The sequence below is a fragment of the Vicugna pacos genome, chromosome 4, assembly GCF_048564905.1.
Source record: "Vicugna pacos chromosome 4, VicPac4, whole genome shotgun sequence".
Taxonomy (NCBI): domain Eukaryota; kingdom Metazoa; phylum Chordata; class Mammalia; order Artiodactyla; family Camelidae; genus Vicugna; species Vicugna pacos.
The window spans coordinates 21,192,035-21,214,583 of NC_132990.1; the positions used below are offsets into that span (position 1 = coordinate 21,192,035).

The 22,549-nt window shown below is 41.9% G+C and overlaps 1 protein-coding gene across 6 annotated transcripts in view; it reads left to right on the forward strand.

Moving 5' to 3' along the window:
• SLC24A2 (solute carrier family 24 member 2) overlaps positions 1-22,549 on the forward strand; it is a 221,112-nt gene that overhangs the window by 124,823 nt on the left and 73,740 nt on the right. For 5 of the 6 annotated variants that reach the window (XR_012071914.1, XM_031677005.2, XM_072959341.1 and 2 more), the window contains exons 3-4: positions 8,810-8,848; positions 11,424-11,532. Coding sequence is in view for 5 of the 6 variants with exons in the window: in XM_031677005.2 (XP_031532865.1) it covers positions 8,810-8,848; positions 11,424-11,532 (148 nt within the window). In the remaining variant the exon portion in view is untranslated. The remainder of the gene's footprint in view (positions 1-8,809; positions 8,849-11,423; positions 11,533-22,549) is intronic. The other variant, XM_072959342.1, reaches the window with a different exon arrangement.

The following is a 22,549-nucleotide window of genomic DNA, read 5'->3' on the forward strand; positions in this document are numbered from 1 at the left end:
CAGGGATTTTATATATTAATGGCTGCCTTTGATACCTGATTGGAAGACTGTCTTAGAAGAGAGATTTAAACTAGAATACCATGTTCTTAGTTCCACAAGACCAAGGATTTCGGCTGTTTTGTTCACTGTAGTATCCCAGAACAGTGTAACGCACATAAGGTACTTACTGAATATGGGTTGAAGAGTGAATGAAAGAGTGGTTTTGAAGATACCATGAAGGAAGGTATTTGGCTAATAGAGCAAGAGGAATAATTTGGTAACATCCAAGGTTGGACACAGATAAAAGAGCTAAAATGGCAATTTGCCTGGACCACCTGTGAGAGCAAAGGATAGGAAAGATAAGTGAGTTGAGTAGATAAATTTGAACTGTAATGTGACTCTCATTACCCTAGATTGCATCAGCTTAAGGGGGAAAACTGAGTGGTAACAGTCCTTCTGCTAAACTCCAGCGGTAGGGTTCCTAATCCTTACCATGCACCCTACTTTTCCAGGGTGCCCAGCTGTAGCATGATCAGTGCCCAGTGGAACTGTTCCTTACTGCTGTCTCTCCCTTGAGAAGGGTGCTCAGTAGTGGGAGAGAGAAAGATGAAACAAATAATACAAAAGAATGAACTAGGGAGCAAAGAGGGGGGGACACACAGGGTGTGAGTGGAATCTGGAGGTAGCCAAGCTGTGTTCGAAACAAACACTGCCGAGTCCCATCCCCATGACATGAGTGGTCTTGGTCTCCTCCTGGCCTGTCTTGGGAACAGGAGAGCAGTTCAAGGAATGAGACTGATTCTCAATATTAGCATGTTTTCATTTTTATTGTGTTTAAATTGGGTTTATGTGACATTCATCTGCTTCCTGGAAATTCCAAAGCTAAGTTCAGCAAATCTGGCATCTCTGTTTTTCTGTATGTATAGAAATTATATCAGAGTCCTCTAGGAATCAGGTGCTAGAGTGCTGCCAATGAAATGTCTAGGATCACAGGTTAAAATCTGGTGGAGAATCAATATGTTGTATTAATGAGATTATACTGTACCTAAGAGACCATAAAAGTGAAAAGATATACATATGTCCAAATCACAAAGTTACATTACATTCAATTAACAGTCTTTTGTTCTCTTTGGAGTTCAGGGTTTCTTCTGTTTTTTTTTTTTTAATCTTAAATCTGTGAAACTTTTTTTAAAACAATAATATTGTTAAAAATTAAATCACATCTTCAATTTTATCAGTTTCAAGATGTACTTAGAATATCTAGTGCCCTTTGCTCTATGTTGCTTACAACTTTATAGACACAATCATGTTTTTAATATTCTTTATAGTCTTTGCTAGCTTCTCTCCAAACCAGAATGCATGCTAAATCCAGAATTAATCATAAAGTATGAATTCAGAAGTGATGGTCAGGCCACAGTTAATCCACTAAAATATATCCTTAAATATAACAATTTTAAGTGACCTATTCTTTCTGTCTAGTTAATTTTATGATAATAACATATTTTGGGATGTCACTCATAAAGACAGAGATTTTTGTCAGTTCTAGTCACATTTGTATCCCTGGAACCTAGAAGAATGCCTGGCATATAGTAAGCATCCAATAAATATTATCAGATAAGTATTAAGTGACTGACCAAATAAATTGTCTTTATTCAAGACTGGCTATTCAGAGTCTCCCCTTGGTGCTTCAGTCATGGGGAATGTGCTTATTTCATTTTTGGGTTGTTCTTTCCTTGAAACAAAGAAACAGCACTAGTCCGTCAAGTGTCAGAAATAAATAGAAGATGGGACACACCCAGCTTCCAAATAAGCTGAATATAGACTAGTATCACGTGGCCGCAGCAATAAATGGACCACCAGAGCACCCCACTTTTCCCACCTACCGGTGAGCTATCAACCCCTTAATACAAGTCAATTTGATACATGGATAAATTCGTTTGCTGCGCTACTTAAACCTATGCCAATGTGAAGGTCATTAAAGTGCCTCCATGACCTTCAAGAGACATTCAAAAGAAAATTTATGACAACTGTAGGTAAATCTAAATGATAATGCTGGAAGGGACAAAAGGCAAGAAAATAACCTCTATACTTTCTCTATTCCCGGGCACCAACTTTCTGTACCAAATGAACACAAATAAAATCTGTCGTTCTGCAGTCACCGCAATCACTTGGCAACTATTTTCTGGCTTCCACTGGAAGTCAGAGCTCATAAATAGCCCTTAATATACATAAACTATTTTTACTGTATTTGCAGTTCTAGTGCCTCCAGCCTCCTGCCCACAGGCCACGCCAAGGAAAATTCCACTGTCTTGTTTCCCCAACACTATCTGCAACGCTAAGGCCCAGCTCTGCCCCTTACTGGCTACATGGCCATGAACAAACCTCCATCAGCCTCAGGGTCCTCATATGTTAGAGGGGGTGGGAGTGTTTATAATGCCTGTTATTGTGAGGATTCAACTGAATAATACACGTGAAGCTCTTGGCACATCTTGAGCCTTCAGTAAATATTCATTATTACCAGAATCTGCTTCATTTGCAGCAAATTATTCTGTGATGTGTCCGGCACCAGCATTTGTTGGACTTCTCTTTTAAGTTCACATCATCTTGGACACTCTGTCTTTAGAAGAAATCAGGCAGTCCAGGCTTAATAGATAAGTGCATTGGGGTTCTTTACTAGTCAAAGGAAATTTGTGTGACTAATGGCAGAACCCCACTCAGATTGTGATGATTTACATATCAAATGGTTCCTTAGCAATTGTGAGAATTGCTCAAAAAATACCGCAAAATGTAGTAGCAACAGCTGGATGTGCCAGGGGCAGGCGAGAGATGGGCATGGTAGTTGAGTTGTTAATTCCTAAATTAAGTGAATTAACAAAGGTGCTCAGTATCCTGAGTACTGAAACAGCCTGAGGCAATTCCTGCTCCTCTCTTTCGGTGTATAGCATGGGGAGTAGTATCTTCTGCGTACCTACTTAATAGGAAGGAGTCGATTAATAGGCACTCTAAAGGGGAGATGTAAATACTCATCATTACTATTCATTTAGCCGGTGGAGCAAGCCTCAGAGGAGCTTTGGTTCCTGACCCTGGACCCCACGGTCCCCGTTCTGCCTGGGTGGCCTCGCTCTCTCATGCCACATAGTTGCATCTTTAGTAGCCACATCAGGGACCATGGAGGCGCAAGGTTGCTCTCAAGGCTCTTAACGCTGCCACAATTTGGGAGGCTGGCTGGGTAAGCTGGGTATAGTATACACCCGATACAGCTTACCAACTTAGTGAGAAGCATTTAAAACTCTTTCAAATTTTGTTTGTATTTTACTTTTCCCAGCTCTGTTGAGATATAATTGACATCTCACATCATGTACCTTTAAGAGTTCTACCTTCTCTGAGTCTCCCAGCCTCCAGAGCTTCCTGATCAAAACCAGACCCACTAAGATATACGAGATGTGCGGTGCTAGCCTTGCCTTGCAAATCCTGTATCCTTCAGGCGATGCTGATTCATGGAACAGGGACGTAGTCAGAAGCCAAGTCAAGGAAATATAATCTGTTGTGTCATCACCTCTTCCCTTGGCTGCCAACCTTGGACGTGCCCAGTTAACCATCCTCCAATGTCCTGCGCACATTGCCTCTCACCATCCTAATCAATGGAATTTTCCTCCTTCCCATAGAAGCCACCCTATTCTCTAATCCAGTTCACAGCCCTGAACCTACTTTTGTCACATAGTTTGCCCTTATTCTCCCCTGTGACTCCTAATATTAACAGTATGGATAATAGAGCTGACATACAGTGTTTATCCCAACTTTGAGGACTTTCCAGGTATTAACTCATTTAACCCTCCCATCAACCCTCTGGAATTGTTTACTGTTATTATTCCCATTTGACATTACCAGGAAACGAAAGCATAAAGAGATTAAGTAACTTGTCCAAGGTCACACAGGTAATAAGTGACAAAAATAGGAAAATGAACCCACGCAGTTCTTAATAACTTGTTCTTAATAACTATATGACACCACTTACCCCACGATGTTCCTTGTACAACTCTTTAAAAAGCAAAATGTTGTTCCTTAACTGTCTCTAAGCATTTCACTTCCATTTCCTTCCTTTCAAAGGATATCTATGCTTCTGAAATTTCTTTTCTGCTATCCCAAATGTTTCAAGATCATGGGAATTATTCAGCTAAATCATCAAAATGCTTTGCTTCCAAAATGCTTTGCTTCCATTACCACGCTTTTTACTTAATTTCCATCCTCTCTCTCCATCCCAATGTGTTTCTTTAAAGGAGAGTTGCAAGCGGGTGTTCTTGCAGCCTGGGTGGCTACCTTTAGCCTTTCATTAATCTTTGAGATTCTTACTTTCCTAAAGGACAGTGACAGTGGCATAATTACCCAGCAACCAGTAGTAAAAGTAATTTGAATTTAAATCTCGTAATAATTTCTTCCTTTCAGAATTTATTTAACCCTGTCCCGCTTAATACTTGAGGGAATACGTTAGGGCACAGTAAAGGGAGGGAAAGGAACATGGTTTTGCATCTGATTAAGAAAAGATTGGGTTTCTTTCCTTTTAGATTTCAGATTTGAAGCTTTTGCACCTTTTATGTAGTCTTCTCATAGGCTTTGAGGTTTATTCATCTTCAGCCAGAAGAGAGATTTTGAATGTTTTGGCTAATTACATGTAAATGTATGAAAGAAAAAAGGAGACATCATTTTATACTTCCCTGTTCATTTTTAAATGAAAATCAGTCATTCAAATCGTCCCTCAACCAACCTTTCTAAATTCCAAGGCACTAAAATACTATCAGTTAAATAATGGATTAATGTTTTGGATCACATTTATGACAAAATAATTATACTTTTAGATCCGTTCTTGTAGACTTTACAGTGCTTCTGAGTCCTTGGCATAATGAATCTAGGCTCATTTTACTGGACTTAGTGAAAGGTTATGGTGATGGAAGTTTATGGTTGTTACTTGACTGTTGTGAAAAATTGCCTGTTTTTCCGTATCTGTTGCCAAAGCCACAGGCCAGAAAAGCCACCCCTTATTTTACACACTTGTCTTCTGGCAGTGAAATCTTCCCAGCAACCCATTTGATTATATGATTTGCAGGGGGGTGATTACCAGTCAGAGTAAACCAGGGACTGATTGCTCATGATGCAGCCAAACTCTGTAGTGTTTGCCTGATGTTTATATGTTTGCGGTGGGAGTGGGGGCCTGTATGTGGCATAAGGCTCTGTACAGAGTCACATCAAACTATACTTAGTAGTCAGGGAAATCATTTCTAACCAATGATTTTCGAGGGTCAGAGGAAGAGAGGTGATTTAAGGATGTGTGAATGATTTATAGCGTTAAAAATGCTCTTTAAATGAGCTGTGTGTTCTTTTTGTGTGTGTGTGTTTGGCATCTGCAAAGGTTTTTTTTCTTTTTTTAACATTTTTTATTGATTTATAATCATTTTACAATGTTGTGTCAAATTCCAGTGTTCAGCACAATTTTTCAGTCATTCATGGACATACACACACTCATTGTCACATTTTTTTCTCTCTGTGTGTTCTTTATTTGGGGTGGAGGAATGTAGCACTTGCAAAACACCCACCAAATTGGTAGCCAAGTCCCCATATGTATTGGGGTTTCCACCAGGGAGGACAGCAGATATTAATGGCATCATCTCGGTTGTCCAATTACTCAATTACTTGCAGTAATTAGGGAGGGGGCAGTTTAAATTAAAAAAAAGGATTGAATTACAGAATACTTCCTTTTAAGTAAAAGATATATCCCTCAAGAATTGCTATGGAATACTATGGATTTGGTTTAACAAATCTTTCTGTAACTGGCATAGCCTTTGAACAGACCACTAGGAATCGGGCTCTCAAATTAGCATAGCCCAAATGTAGCATATATTGTTGTGTTTAAGATTAAGGAAATTCTTAAAACCAGAATGCATAATAGGGATACCAAGGTCAACCCTTAAAGTCACATCAGTCCTCTTTTGAAGGAATTGTCTCCTCTGACATCCAGTGGGTTAGAATAAATTTGGCAGATGTTAAATGGCCCTGAAAATAAATTCTCAGCACCAAGGCCAACCCAAAACCCAGATTCTTAACTAAATGATCCAGTGGTTACACACATTTGGATTGTTCCTTTGTCCCTTCACTAGTTATTTTCAGTGTAATTAAAACCCTTTTAAAATTGAATTCCTAACATAATCAATTAGAAGCACATTTCCAGGACTGTGAGGCTGCTTCAAGATGCAGTGAAAGGGAGACTAAGTCAGGTGAGCATCCGGAATTACCAGGAAAAGTGGGCAAACCCCTGAAAATGAGCAGTTACCATCATATGTCACATCACTCATCTCTTTTGCAACAGGGCTACATAAAAGGAAAGTGTGTGTGTGGCGGCATCGGGGTGGGGGGGTGGCTGGCGTGTTTTAATGGCCTCAGCTGCCATTTGTGTGTCTACCTAAATTTACATGTTATAACTTGATGTGTATTCATGTCTACAAATGACACTTGAGAGTAAACCAATGACATCAACTTCTGCTGACATTAAACAGTGGGAAATTTTGTAAAGGATTTCAGACCTTTCTGTGCACTGTTTTATCATTATAAAATCTAGGTACAAGGCACTTTCTTTCCATCTCTTGTGTCTTATGAGCCTCCTTGCTTGTGAGAGAAAAAGCAGATCAATGGAATAGATATTTTTTTCTTCCTTTCAGACCGAAAGACAGGTTTAGGTTTTTTTTTCCTTCCTCAAATATTTTTAAAGTATATCTTTTATATCCAAACTCTCTGCTGGTGATATTTTTGTTCTTATAAAGACCACCCTTTTCTTTCCCCAGTTTCATCCTGTCCCTTTATGTTCTGTGGTATCACTGTGGCATCAATCCCCGCTTGTAATGATTTGCCTGCCGTTTAAGCCACAAGGTGTAAATTTGCTAACTGAACAGGCGTGCTCTGACAGTTAATCTCCATGTGTGTCCAAAGGCTGAGCTGGCTGCACTGGGTAATTTCCCTGGGGGATTGTTCTGTAGAATGTGGGGCCATTTGTTGAGCTGTGTGATGTGGGAGAAGGGGAAATGAAAGGACTGCCAGAGAGAAGCAGGCTCAGACGGTGCCTTTTAGAGCAAAAAAGGAAATCAAAGGACAATTTCAGGTCCACTGCAGTTCCCTAAGCTTGTTCCTGGAACTAGGGAATCTGGGATATTTTCTTATTCGTGTTTTTAGAGAAGTCCCTGAGAGAGGGCCCCAAATTAGGAGGTTATGGCAAATTTAGTAATGCCTGTGGGCTGTCCTTAGAAATTCCCACCAACCTAAATGTGCCGTAGACTTACAAGTCCTTCAAGGGTCTGCAAAAAGTGTTTGGAACCAGAAGGAAAAATATCTGTTGATATTGACTCCAGAATCCAAAAAGGTATCTATAAGAATATTGAGTGTTTAATTGAATGTCTACCAAGTAAAATCAACTTCATTAAGAATTTGATTTAGTCTTCTTAAAAATTACATTACATGTGAAACCAAATTGCAGATTCAGCTTTCTCACTTTCCAAGATTTCTAGCATGCCAGTCAGAAATTAAATGAATTGCACATAGCCAGTCATTTGAAATGCAAAATTATGAGTGCTTTCCATTTTTGTTTTACACAAAAAATGTACATTTCAGGTTGAATATGGGGTCATGTGAGGATTCCTTCTGGGGCCTGTATGGTGGGACTAAAGAAGAGAGTCCAGGGCTCATGAAGATTTTAAAACAATCCTGCCCTCATAAATGCTCCTCTAAGTGTATGATTGGTCCTGAAGACATAGATCAGCAAAGATGCTAATGGGGAAGAGGACTAGAAGGCCAGACAGGGGAAAGGTTCCAGTTTCTTCTTGCTGTGTGCACCCTTACTTGAGGTGAAGTGACAGAGACAGTGGTCTGATCATGAGGAAGATCACAAGGCACCTGTACACCATTGGAAAGACTACAGGACAGTGCCTGGTTCTGTTGAAGAGGGAGTGTTCACTTCAAGTGGGGAAGGTTAAGCCGTCCAGTTGGGGCTTGTTAGAAGAACGCAGTGTCCCCGTGTCTGAATTGCGGTCTCTCCCAGCAGATGAGCGGACCCTCGTGAGCCTTTGGATTTTAGTCAACTTCTCTCAACTTGACAGATATTTCCATTTTAAGAATGGGAAACCTGACGTGGTGGGGCAGGAAAGAAGGTGGATTTTCTGAATTCCATGTGTGATGATCCTAGTCTTTAATTCAAGTGGCCTGATTTCTTCAGGCTTTATTTTATTCACCACATGTGGGGCAGTGAATGTTGACTGCCTCCAAAAGACATGGAATATGACATGTCCTTGTAATTCCAGCCCCCAGGAGTAACCACTAATAAGAGTTTGGTATAATTTTTGCAGAACTTTTTTTCTTTACATATACTGAAGTATTATTCATTTATTTTCCTTTATAAAATGAGATAATAAATAAGGTTTTTAATTTTTTTCACTTAACAACATGTCTTATGTTTTTCTGTGTTAATGTGTACTTACCCCATTCATTGTAATGACCACTGGATTCCACTCGATGGCTGGGCCACAATGGATCTCACTGGCCTCTGTTACTGGGCATTTCGGTCGGCCATTCAACTTTGATCTTTCAAGAGAATGTACCCTGTGCCTAAATAAAGCATTATATGTTGGCTGGAAATATGTGCTTTTGACCCCCAGTGTTGGCATAATCCTTCCCAGGAGCAGAAAGAACCAAATCGTTCCCTGTACTGATGTTTGTGATTAAATGTAAAATCTATATGTGACTTGTTGTTTATTTACTTCTTTGTCTTTTGTCTTTGCCTTTTCCTCCTATGCAGTCATCTACAGCCAGGGACAAGGATGAACAGGCTCTACCGGTAGGAAGCAGCGGCCTTGTCTGTACCTGTTCATGTGCCTGTGGAGAGTGTGGGGCAGGGGTGGGAGGAAGAGAGGCTTTTGTGCTCAACAGATCATCCTCTCCCTTGGAATACTGAAATGGTCTAATCTGCTGGTGTATGTATGCTCTTTCCTATAATTAGTGTCAACTGAATTCTTAAATACAGTGACAAATTATTTCTGGGACTAGGTTTCAAAACTTGAGTTCTCTCTTGCTCTTGGCATGAAAGAGTTGAAAGAGTGAGATATTTCCAAATTCCATTCCAAGGGATGTTGAGCTGATATTTGGGGACAGGGTGGGATCTAATGCTTGATACCTATTTCTTTGTGTATCTGCATGCACCTAATTTGGGGTTGGAGATTTCTTTTGGTTCCATCAAAAGAAATGCTGCATGAGATCTGTATATTCAATCTCTACATAATGCCCCGAAGAATGCTTTAAGTTCTATAAATGTAATCCTAGGCTAATGAAGATCTCTGCAGAAGAGTTCCTTCTGTTTCTCAGAATCAGGACCATAGTAACAGTGATTAAGACAAACTATTAACAACAAACACATTTTCCAGTTCCTAGCCGATTAACACATCACACTTTGTATTGTGCAGCTTGGCAAGGAAATGACCTTCAGAGTTTTTGTGCTCAGCCATCAAACCGTGGTTACATTTCAACTCCACTCAAATATTTTAACCTTGCTCCTAAAATATTTTGAGCCTTAATCATCTTAATCAAATAACACAATGCATTTTAAAATGTTCTAGATTTTTGAGGCTGAAAGGACTAGTAATGAAGATAAATTTGACCCCATTCTTCCTACTGTGGTGCTCAGAGCAAACACTTGAGAGCCCGTAGGACATGCAAATCCAGTACAGAGCTAGGAGTGCAGACCCAGTCTCTCCCTTTGTGACCCGTGATCTGGTTCACCACTGAGACCCCACTAATCCCCTCTGAATCTTCTCCAAACCCTATGGAGTTGGAAATATTATTTCTAATAGAATATCAATTATAATAAAATCACATTTGAAAATTCAGTTTTCTCCATGTACCTCATACTGACATTTTACCCACGCTTCAAGCTTACTCTGGGCTTCACGTTTCTCTCCAAACATGTAGACCATGATTGTTAATAAGTATTCTTTAGAATAAGGGATGTATGGGCAAAAGTTTGGGAAACACTGTCCAAGTTAATCAAGTTAACCAGATTTCTTTTGTGTTAGACTTAGTGGTCTAATGTATAACCTAAAATTTTAAAGGTGGGTTGGTCTAGGGTGGAGCACCTTTTAAATATATTTGGTCATGAAGTCTTTTATGGGACTTTTCTTGGGAAACCCCCTCGTGGATCTGGAGTGTGATGGAATATTTTGCAAAACATTGTAAAGGATTGGAAGATTCCTCAGCGGGATATAGTATTTTATGTTTACCTGACCCTAGAAAAATTTCATGTCACAACTTTGGACCAAAAGTTCAATAAGATTCTCTCACATGACATTACCTCCCTCCCTCTTAAACCTGCCCATCTATAAAGCTCAGCTGCTCTGAAACATCTTCCCCTCGATGAGCGGCACAAAATCAACTGAAGGAGGAGAAAGTAGTTCCTGTTCAGGATAACAATCTGTCAAAATATAGAGAGTTTAGGGTCCTTCTTTATATTGTTTGCTTTTGAAGATTGACTGAAAAATTTTGTTGGCAACATCTCTAGAAGTGCATTCTTCCTCCCTTACTTTTGGGTTTCATTTATTGGGCCAAAGTAGCAGGAGTTTATGCAAAAGGAGTCCTCTTTGGAGTCAGAAAGCTTCTCTGTGGATTCATAGTAGAACATCTTGCTCTTCAGATCTCATTTAACACAGACTTCATGGATTAGAGCTGTGATTCCCAGCATAGAAGGGAGGGACCCAGGAGATGTGCGGGATGTTCCTCTGTGGCACATTGGGGAAATATTAGCACCTCTATCATTTACTTTCTCTATTAGTCTTCAAAATGTTTACTTTTGCAAGTGTTTTATGACATATATGCTCATATTTTAGTATGTCTGGATATAGATCAATGTACATATGGATATAGAGATTGATACATATATATACACTCAAAAATTTTACTGATAGGGTGCACAGTCCAAACATTTTAGGGACCACCCACTGGTTTGGAGAATGGATTCTGAGTGAAGCAGAACCACCATCCGCTCCACTATCCTCTGTTTTTCGCCTGTGTGCCCGGAACACCTCATTTCGCTGCTCTGGGATTGTGTCCTCATCTGTGTAAAGGGAACGATAACAGAATCTAGTTCACAGGGTTCATTTTGAGAATGAGATGAACTAATGGAGGTGAAGCCTACAGCACATTGACTAGCTAAGCTCTAAAAAAAAATGATAGGGATTAATTCCTTAAGGAGGAAAGGATGTGAGAACACCATTCCTTCAGGAGACTTTGAAGGGATGTACTTTGAAAATCTTTGGTTCAGTTTTGTGTGATCTTATGGCAGACTAGGCGAGGACCTTATCTGTAATGCGCTTGCCTTGCGTTTCTGAGAACTAACAGCATCCCTGTCTGGTTTCTCTGCTCAGGCTAAGCCGCGTCTCCAGCGAGGTGGCAGCTCTGCCTCCCTCCACAACAGTCTCATGAGGAATAGCATCTTCCAGCTCATGATACACACCCTGGACCCACTCGCTGAAGGTAAACACCAGGCTTTAGTTTGGGAGCTTGTCTGGAGGGAAAGAGAACGTGAAACGTCTTCTCTTTATGAAACGTGTTTCCACTTGCGTTGCAAACCTGTGACGTCCCCGTGTGCAGCCTCTGCAAGAGGCAGCCCTGGCCCTGTGGTGGGCTTTATCCGCAGCAGCTCAGTTCAGGATCAGAGATTTTTGTACCCAGAGTAGGAGCAGAGGTCTGTTTGCTGATTCTGTTTTTTGGTGCCTGCAGCATAAATACAGTTTGTTACTAGCAGAGAAGACAAGAGAGGTTTCTCTTCCAGCTAGAGTGCTGGAAGAGAATTCTCCTTCATCCTCCTCCTAAGTTTCAAAATGAAGTTGTGTGTGAAGATAAATTGATAATTTGTTCATCTTCAAAAAAAAAAAAAGAGAGAGAAAAGAACTCCATGACTTAGGGCTGTGATTAGTTTTGGGAATGATGTTCACTGCAGAACATTGACATTGTGCCTTTTCTTCTCTTTGGCACTTGGAGGATGGAAGGTGAATTTCTAAGCATCCAAAGAGTGCTGTCTAAGATAACTGCTTAGGACCAGACTGGAAAGGGTGATCATAGAACCCATCACAAAGAATCCACTATTGTGTTCTTCCACGTTTACCAATTCACAATGAAGCCAGGTGTATCATGTTTCTTAAATTGTACAAGTATCCTTAAAAAAACTAATTTTTCAAGGAAGTAGGTATCTGAAGCATCAAATAAATATCAGAGTTAGACCACTAGCAAGGGGTTCAAATATAACCACGCCTCCTGTTCTCCCTTCGGCCCTGAACCTTACAGTTGGGCTAATGTTACACAGGGGCAAAGAGCCGGGGAAGCAGGTCTCTGCCACTGAACCAAACACATGGGATGAGATCATGAAATCATGTCACATAAATCAGAGCTCTTAACCAATATAAACTTTTGCTAAATCATTTCAAATGTTCAAGACATCAGGAAATTCAGATGAGGTCAGAAAATTCTCTGGGACCTCAAGAGCTGCTCCCCAGATCCTGTCTCCCCCTCATTGGACACATACCTTCACCCAGAATGATAAGGGAGGAGCACCTGTCACTGTGGGGTATTTCAGTTATGAAACATCTCCATCTTATACCCCAGAGAGTTGTATAGCTGATGTGATCTTTTCCGAGGAGTCCTCCCTCATAGATCCTGGGTTCTGTTTACTTGGGTAATCCTGAGCCAGGAGCATCCCAGGTGTCATTCCTCTATTTACCAGAGGTCCACTTGACGAGGGAATGAGCCCTGGTCACCAGCCTGCCTTTCTTACCGCCGGGGTCAACCCAGAGTAGTGATCGCAGTGAATGAAGGAGTAACAGGCCAGCCTCCTCCTAGCCGCGAAGCAGCTGTGTGACTTTGGGCAACTTAGAGCCTCTCTAGTACTTGGTTCCTTCATCTGCAGTAAGAGTTACCTTTGTAACTAGCACTTTATAATTGACAAAGCTTTTTCACACCTGTGATTCTATGCCTCATCATAACGCTTCATAACTAACATTATTATACTAATGTCAGAAAATGTTGTACCACCAAAACAGACCTCAAACGTGTCTCCTTCTCTCTCTGCCAGCTCTCTGTTCCAGGCCACCTTTATCGCTTCCTACCTGGTCTTAGCCACTTCCTCCGTTGCCTCTTTGTTTGGATATTTTCCACACAGCAGCCCAAATGATCTTCCTAAGAAGTAAATCAAATCATGTCACTCCTGTTAACCTGCAGTGGCTTCCCATGGCTCTTAAGAGAATTGTGAAATACTTGCCATGGTCTACATGATCTGTCTCTTTCTCCAAACTCAATTTGGCTCACTTTGCTTTAGCCAGACAGAGGCCTTTTCTGTCCTCAAACAGGTACTTCTTTCCTGCCTCAGGGCCTTTACATAGGTTATTCTCCCCCAGCCAGAATACTTTCCTTTCTCCCATCTTCTTCCCCTTTTCCCTGCTTTATTCCAGCCCATTCTTCAGCACTCTGTGTGAATGACACTTCCTGACCATCCAGTTTAAACCAGGACCCTAACCCTCATCTCTGAATGCACTCTTTAATTTTTCTTTGTTGTTCTCATTACAATTTGTGTGATTACTTGTTTATTGTCTGTCTCCCCCAGGACACAGTAAATTTCTAGAGAGCCGGGACTCTATTTACTAATTGTCCCCAAGGTCTGGCAGACTACCTGATACATAGTAGTTGCTAAGGCTCAGAACGATTATGCAGCTTGGCCAAAGTCATGCTTTTGACCTGATATTCACACAATTTCGAAGCCCTCTAAAGCCCCATGGGTTTAAGGTTGTATCTTGGTTATTCTGAGGCACCATCTTCCCCATCCGTCACCCAGAAGAGCCAGGTGAGAAAAGAAATGAACTCTCTTATTGCCTCAACTTGATTATGAGCAGGTGACTGAGTTTATTTATTTTTGGCAAAGCGTGCTATATAGTAATTGAGGACAGATTCCAGAGCCAGACTCTCTCAATCCAAATCCCAGTTCTACATTTACTAGCTGTGTGTCCTTGGACAGGTTACCTAACCTCTCTGTACCTCAGTTCCCTCATCTGTAAAATCAGGATGATATATAATGATGTCTACATCATAAGGTTGTTGTAAATCTAAAGGAGTGAATATGCATAAAGCACTTACATTGCCTAGCAGATCATAAGTACCATATAAAGGTTTGGAATTATTCTGTTTCATTATTTTGAAAAATAATGCAGCGTAGGATTTTTTTTTTAATTTAAAACATTCAAAAGCCTATGGTGAAAAAATAAATCTTCCTCCTCCATCAACCTCCCAGTTTTCTCCAGTCCCCAGTTCTCCCAGAGGAAACCATAGCTACCAATTTCTTGGGGCTCATTCCAGAGATGTTCTGTGCATATACAAATGTGTGTGTGTGTGTGTCTTTGCCCACAGATCTCAACAATCTAAATTTCTGTGGTTTTTGTTTGAGGGAGTTCAGTTTCTGGTAGGACTTGTTTTTGTTCTGCTGTTTGGTGGGAGAGGTTATGCTCTGTGTCTGTGAGGTAAGAGGAAGTGAATCTGGGTTGTCTCAGAGTCAGGCCATCAGTGATTTTCCAAAACACCCGGCCCTTGTAGGGCCATGCTGCAATTAAAGTGTTTGTTCCTGCTGTAGGAAGATGTGCCGTCTGGATCTGGGCACCTACTTCCAAGGTGAAACATCTCCCTCAAAGCCATGGAGTGCTCCAACTGTGTGGATCTGGGAGGACGCTGTGAGTCGTAATCAGTTCTGGACTTGCGTGATTGGAAAATATGGAAAGTACTCTAGTGCTTTAAAATTGCTCCATAGCACGCAGCCAAGAAAACAGATTGCTCTGGTACTTTTCCCCCAAAATTCACAATCATTTTCCATTCCAAGAACATTCCAAGCTCTCGGAAATAGTCATCTCTCTTTTAGTTTGCATCTAATCACTTGAATTCACACATCCTTGTGCCAAACTGTCACCTTTTTGCAATATAGAGCATGCTGGTTACATCACCAGGTTGACGGCGTGAACACTACAGTAGCTTCTCTCCTGCACTGTTGACGTTCCTGGCGTCCAGCTAGCTGAGTCGTGCATTGGCACCGCATGGCATACGGTCAGTTTTCATAAAGGGAAGTTTTCAAATTCGTTTGAAAACATCGTCTAGGACAGATGACCCATGAAAAGTCACATTTCTCTTTGTCTCATCTGTGCCACCCAGGTTTTTTTTTGTCTTCCAAAATCCAGTGGTTGAGCCCTTGCTAAAAGCTTTGATTGGTGGTTGGTTCGGCCTCTGAGCCTGAGTCACAAGATCCTGCAGTGTTTGTGTTTCATTCATCTATTGATATGTAACAAAGCTTCCAAGATTTAGTGGCTTAGAACCACCACCCTATTATTCCTGCTCATGATTTCATGGATCAGGAATTTTGGTGATTCAGAGATCAGCAGGGTGATTCTTCTGTTCCCTGTGGTGTCAGCAGAGGTCATTTGATGTTACTGAGCTAGGAGAGAGGCAGGTTAGAACCACCAGCATAAGTTTACAATTAGTATTTCGCAGCCTGAAAAGTCCTTGGTTTCCGCACCTGTAAAAGGAAATAATAACAGTTCCACTCTTGGAAGTTTATGGTGCACATTCAATACACTAATACCCAAAAAGCATATCACTAGTGCTCAGTGGCTGTTGGCAATGATTTTTCAGTTAAAATTGTGTTCAGTGTCATGTAATAGAATCTAACTGCGGTGGCTTAATTTAACAGTTTTTTTTAAAGACTTTTCTTTTTCTAGAGCAGTTTTAGGATTACAGCAAAAGTGAGAGGAAGATGCAGAGATTTCCCATAGCCCCACAGATTACTACCCGCCCCCATTATCGACATCACTCACTAGAACGGTGCGTTTTTACTGAAGACAGACCTACGCAGACACATTGTAATCACCCACAGGTTACCATAGGGTTAACTCTTGGTGGTGTACACTCTATGGGTTTAGGCAAACATAATGACATATATCCATCATTATAATATCAAACAGTATTTTCACTGCCCTAGGACTCCCTTGTGCTCCGCCTCTTCATCCTTCTCTCTGTCACACACACACACACACACACACACACACACACACCCACCCCTGGCAACCACTGACCCTTTTATTGTCTCCATAGTTTCGCCTTTTCCAGATGTCAGATAGTTGGAATCACATAGTATATAGCCTCTTCTGACTAGCCTCCACAGTTTTTTAGGATTTTTATTTTTCATTTAACTAGAAGCCCAATAAAAAGCAGTTCAAGGCTGGTAATACTGCTCCATCTTGCCATGAGAGACCTAGTCTCCTGTGTCTTTTCATTCTTCCATCCAGAGCCTGCTTCTCTCATTCCTCATCCCCCTAGGAAGGAAGCTACTCCCCCTGCCCTCCACCGCAATCATATCTGTATTCTGAGAAGGATAAGACAGTGCAGCTGTCTTTTTAATCAGGAAAACCTTAGCATCCCAGAAGCAGACTTCCACCTACATCGTATAGGCCAGCACAGGGCTGTGTGACCACCCCAATTTACAAACAAGCCAGAACTGGGCACTCTGCCTCCCCAAACATGGAGCTCCATGGTAGACCCCAGTGAAGGTCGACTGTGTTCCCCTTTTTCTGCCCATCCTTAGTAACCTTTATCCTGTCTTCTCAAGTTCCTGATTTACAGAGATGTGAAATTCCCCTTCCTCCTCGCTTTTAAAGCATTCTCTGATGGTCCATAAGTCCAACTTTTATACAGTGGCCCTGAATTCTTCCCCAGAAAAGGCATGCCTCAAAACTTGTCATGTAAGGATCCTAGTTCCCTTAAAACAGATGAAATCATGTGCCACCTCTGCTCGAAACCATCTCACCAGCAGTAAAAACCCTGGGAGATGCCTTTCTTCCTTCTTCCCTTCCTCCCTTCTTCTCTGCCTCCCTTTTTCCTTCTCCCCTCCTCTCCTCTTTCTCAGCCGTTCTCTCCTTCCTCTCTTGTGTCACTCCCTTTGCTCCACTTCTCTGGCTGCCTGGCAGCAGTGCCTTCTTACAAAGTCCAAACATACTACTGCCTCAGGGCCTTTGCACATGTTCCCTCTTCCCCGGACATCCAAATAGCTCCTGCCCACCCTTTCATCAAGTCAGCCTTCAGATGTCACCTGATGAGAAAGGCCTTACTCAATCAGCCTTTGAAAAACAGCAAAATCAAAACAATTGTAATGAAGCAGAGTTCTGGACCTTCCTTGCCCTGCACTATACTTCTCCATAACCACCATGAACATATTTATTTGTTGTTTGCTTCCTGTCTCTACCCTTGCATCTCCAATAGGGCGGGGCATAGGGCAGGCTGTACTCTATCTCCAGGGCCCAGTATGCACGGATCCCAATCTGTATTTATTGAGTGGATAGAATGAATGCTCTCTTTTGTCACTTTTCTGCTGGAGAACAGTATGTCTCTGGCCACATACATTGTCTTAGTCCAGGCCCTGTCAAAGCCCTCTTTGGTTGTGACCAATAAAGTCCAACTGATGGTTGTCTCTGCAGTAGTCAATAGCAGTCATGTATGCTGTGGCCAACATTGTATCTCCAGCCCCTAGGATGGCGATGACTTGGTCAGTATTTGCTGGATGATTGAATGAATGAACCTCCTTGTAGTTCTGGAGTTACTACTGTGGTGGGAAATGTTTGCTCTTTGCCTCTTGCCTTCTTGATGAGTTCTCCTGTCCACTTCTTTCTCTTTTCTTTCCAAACTCTTTGTTCTTCTCTTATTTCCTTTTTGTGTCTTCCCTTTGATAAACTGTTGGTCCTTTCGTTTGTTGCATTTCATGGGCCTGCTTTCATATGTTCAGAGAATTACCATCACTACAAGATTCTAAGGAGTTTATTGTTTTGACCATTCATTCATTTTACAAATTCGAACACCTCTTAAAATAGCATCACCATGTAATTTGGTATTAAGTTGTGTCTGAGAAGAAAACCGCAAAAGAAGCTGCTCCTCATTCAGTTTTTTTGGATTCTTGGAGTCCCTTCTACAGTTCTAGTTTCTCCTTCCTTGTAGAATTTCAAAATTTAACTGACATTTTTCATCATAACAATAATTTTATTATAAACAGCAAAAGTTAACAGGTAAACGCATTTGATGCCTTAGAAACAGAAAAGGAGGAATAACACTTGCCTAGAGGGTCTGTAATTGAACTGAAGGATTATTTCACTACAGGGCATGAGACAGTTTAGAACAGTAGGTCTCTATGTCGGATATGTGTTTCCCTTGAGGTTTTCAGAATCCTGTAATGAGATGTCAGAAAATGACACCGTGCTCATAGTACGATGCCTTCCTTATTGGCTGCTAGAAAGACAGGCAAATGTCCCTCAAGGTAAATTCACTTCACGTTATCACAGCCAGTCTCTGCTCTTGTCACTTTCCAGCCAATACGTTTACGTTAGGTTCATTCTGATTGGCTGCAGGAATGTCCTGGGAACACTTCCCTTGCCTTTCTGAAGCGGACAGTTTTGCTCCCTCATTTCCTTCCCATTAGCTATTGTGACATTCTAATGCCATCTTTCCCACTGCTTTATCAGTCTGGCTCAGGCAGTGTGAGGTGAGCGGGTGGCTTCAGTGACCTGAATTCTGGGACATCTTGACTAAAAGCTTCACAAATGAGTAGAAACTATCTATTTTTTCATTATTTTCCCAGTAGCCTAGATTATAGGTTTTCAAAGTTTTTTTTTTTCAGTAATAGTGGAACCAGTTTGTTCAAAAGAATTCCCACAGGGAAGAATACATATTTTTTAAATAGTTGGAACTACTGAGAGTTCACTCCTGTCAAATCCTTTAGCAGTGTGCCTAATTCAGTAGCCTTCCTCTACACCAGCCATAGCAAACGTAAAAGAAATAAAGACTCTACTCACAAATGCAACAAAACCAGAAAGTACCACGGACTAACTCTAAGAAAATGTTTAAGAACTTTATAGCAAAAACAATAAATAATCATTAATGAAGAATGCAGAAGAAGATCCAAATAAATGTGGTATATTATAAAGATATCAGTTCTCCCCAAATTAAACTCTAAATGCAACTCAGTCCTAATTGAAATCCCAAGAAGATATTTCATGGGATGAACTTCATAACTTGACTTCTAAATTTATATACAATCAGCAAGAAGAGCAAAGAAGAACAGAAAGGGAAAATATGCTCCCCAGAGCTCAAGCTGTATCATAAAGCAGCAGCTTTTAGGTGCTCGGGTTGAAATATTTGAGAGGAAGGGGAAGAGGCTGGACCCGAAGCAGCTGAGGTCTCCCCAGAGGCAGCCCCTGAGGAATAGGAATACAGTGTGAGCACCGCTCAGGAGGATGGAGGGGCCTTCCTGGAGCACTAGAATCATCTAACTGAAGGAACAAGGCCCTCATCCCCCAAGCAATGAAAAGCGACATTCGTGGGCTGAGCATCACATCACGACAGTGCAGATTAGCAAACCAAATTGGGAAACCCTGCTGATGTGCACACAGCGCTGAGCGGGCACAGAGGAAGCAGCCCTGCAGGTGAACTCTGCTCCCCAGACGTTCAGGAACGTCATCTAGGTGTGAGCCTGAGGGCAGGGCCATCAGGAAAGTATGCATAGACAAAGTGAGCTTTGAGAGTGGTTCTCAAAGCAGGTGAGGAACAAGGGCAGGCAGAGAAGGTGGGGCATTTGAGGCAGTGGAACTGGCCAGAGAGATCCAAGACTATGTTTTGTTGGCCCAACCAAGACGGCGCTGTTTTGAGATGAGCGGGCAATGTGGCTGTTTGCCCACTGAACTCATACTCTGGCGTCTCTCCTGTATAGGGTCAGCTAGGGGTATGTCTACCATACGTGTGTGTGTGTGTGTGATTTAAGTGTAGGAAGCTAGAGACCTGAGAGGATGCTGAAGAGGGGAAAACAAGAGAGTGGGGCTTTTGAAGTGCTCGCTCTGCACCACACCCCTGACAGTCATCTCCTGGGATTCTCCCAGCCGTGGCTGTGGGAATTATTGTGTGTTTTACCTCTGAGGAAACTGAGGTTCAGGGAGGTGACATTACTAGCTCATAGTCACCAGCCCCTAAATTTGACTTCAGAGCCTGAGCACTTCGCACTCACACAGGAAGGACGTCCATCTCCTGTACACATGGCCATATGTCTATTTTGTAAAATCGTTCCCATTCTTTAATATAGACATTTAGTGTTAACTCGAAGCTGACACTGAGATTAAACATTCACTTGCTTGCTGAGTTTTCTTTTTTCTCACCAAACAGCAGGACTTGTTATTTTCCCCAGCTTCTATTTTTAAAAACAGCTTCAATATGAGCTTTCAAAAATTGTCATTTGATCCCAGAAGAAAGTCATTTTCATGCCTGTTTCATTCAAAATGTGGAGAAGTTATTCCTGAAAGGCAGTGCTATGACCTTTCTTTCTGTCCCAAATCATAGATCAGTTTAAATTAGCAGGAAAGATGTTTGCAGGCTGCCCTAGCTGGTAAGTGAATAGGCAACAGGAGTGAAAATCTTCACTGGAGAAGAAGAAAATGCAGTCTGCTGGCCTTGATTTTAGTAAAATGACAGTAGTTTAAATGCCTGGATAGAGAAAGGCAGGCTATTCATGCCTCTCATGGAGCAAATACAGGGACAAGTTGAAACGCTTCTCTCTTTGGGGAATAGTAAAGCATTACTCTTAGATTTGAACATCAAAGAAGATCGAAATTGGATCTTTCTTTGTGTTGTACACATTACAAATAAATTTCTTTTCGGGCATGAAGGGATGTGAATGGACTTACTGAAAAAAATGCTTCTGAGGATGGGAATACGTTTGTGTTCTTTCTCTCCCTCTCTCTCTCTCTCTCTCGCTCAGGTTTGCTTTAAAGCCAAGTCCACAAACTCATGTGGCCAAAAAATTGATGCGATGCCATTTGAGTGTAAACAGTGCACACAGAAAGGAAAAAACGATGAAGCCTCCATAAAGTTACGGCTTCATCTTTGTTCTCTTGAACTTATCACCTGCTCAAGTGATGCAGTTAGAACTCCTGAGGGGGGAACTCAGAGTTCCCAGAGTCAGAAGGCAGCTGTCACAGGAGTGATTACATGGAGGACCAAGGATGGGGGCAGTCACTAAAGGTTCAAAAGCACTTTGATTTTATCAGTGACTGCCCGCTCAGTAAGCAGGTTGATACTGAAATATCATCTGTGAGATGAGGACATTCAAAAGTGTTTTGTCTCAAATGAAACCCTAAAGACACCTCTGCTTGTTGAATCAATGGCAGGGCCTCGCTTAATGGAGTGCAGGTTGGACGACTTGCATTTGGTTCTGAGACACTTTCCTCTGACAGTAGCCAGATCCCTTCCTAGTTTGTCTCTTGGTCTGGGATTTGCACTGTGCTGTGCACTCACTTCTGGATGTTGATCAGACTGTAAAAACAAATCCTCAAGCTGCTGTCAGGGTTCCTTTTCTCTCCTGGTCTCGCAATTTCAGATCCGTTAAATCTGGCCTCTTCACCTCAGCCATTAAGAAGAATTCCCTCCCCCGTGACAAGCTGTCTTTTACAGGTTCTGGAGGAGGGCTCAGGTTAGACTGTATAATATGCACACACACACGTGCACACTCACACACAGAGAGTCCAGCAGCACTGTGGTTTGTAGAAAGCTTTGGGGTCTACATCAGATTGGTTTCTTACTTGCATGTGTGGATTCGTGTATTCATTCATTCATCCACAAAACACATGCTGTTGCAGGCTAATGTGAGCGGTCCCCCTGTTTGAGAACGTTTCCCTTTACGAGTCCCCACTGTCGGTAAGTCTGTGGAGGAACGTAAGCCAGTGCTCAGTGCAGACTGGGTAACTTCCAGAAAACCAACTTCAGTACTGTTGTTGAATCTGAGCGTTAGCAATGCACTTGCAGTAAATATTGTGGCTGCTTCTGTGTGGTGATTTCCCTCCTTGACGTCCCAGGGTGGCAGCCCTTGATCCCAAATAACCAATAGCAAAGGAAGCTTTGCTTCAACTCTAAGGGCTTTTGGCCAGAAACACCATCATCGGCAAGAATTAAAAATCATAGTGAGCCAGTCTCATTCCAGAAGGATCTTTATGATGAAAATCCTCCTCTGCCAGAAGAAAACTTTATTCCGTCGTTCATCTCCCTTCCCATGCATCACATCCCCATTCATGACACATCAGGTCACGCAGTTTCCTATCTAGGAAAAGTCACACATTCTTTTCTTGACCTCAGGTCTATACCCCATCCTCATTGTACTAGTGAGGATTAGAATGTGAGGGGCTGACCCTTGGAGCTTAAAGGTAGCATCTTGCAATTTGCCCAAGTAGACAGACTCTCTCCCCTGCTGGGTGCATTCATGGCGGCCTCTTCCCACTGGACTCATGAGGAGGACAGTAGTGCAGTTGCTAAGCAGACACACTGTGGAGCCAGCCACCTGGGTTCCAGTCCCAGCCCTGCCACTCACTAGTTGTGTGACCTTGGGTAAGTTACTTAGCCTCTTTGTAACGCAGCTTCCTCTTTTGTAGAATAGGGAAGATGG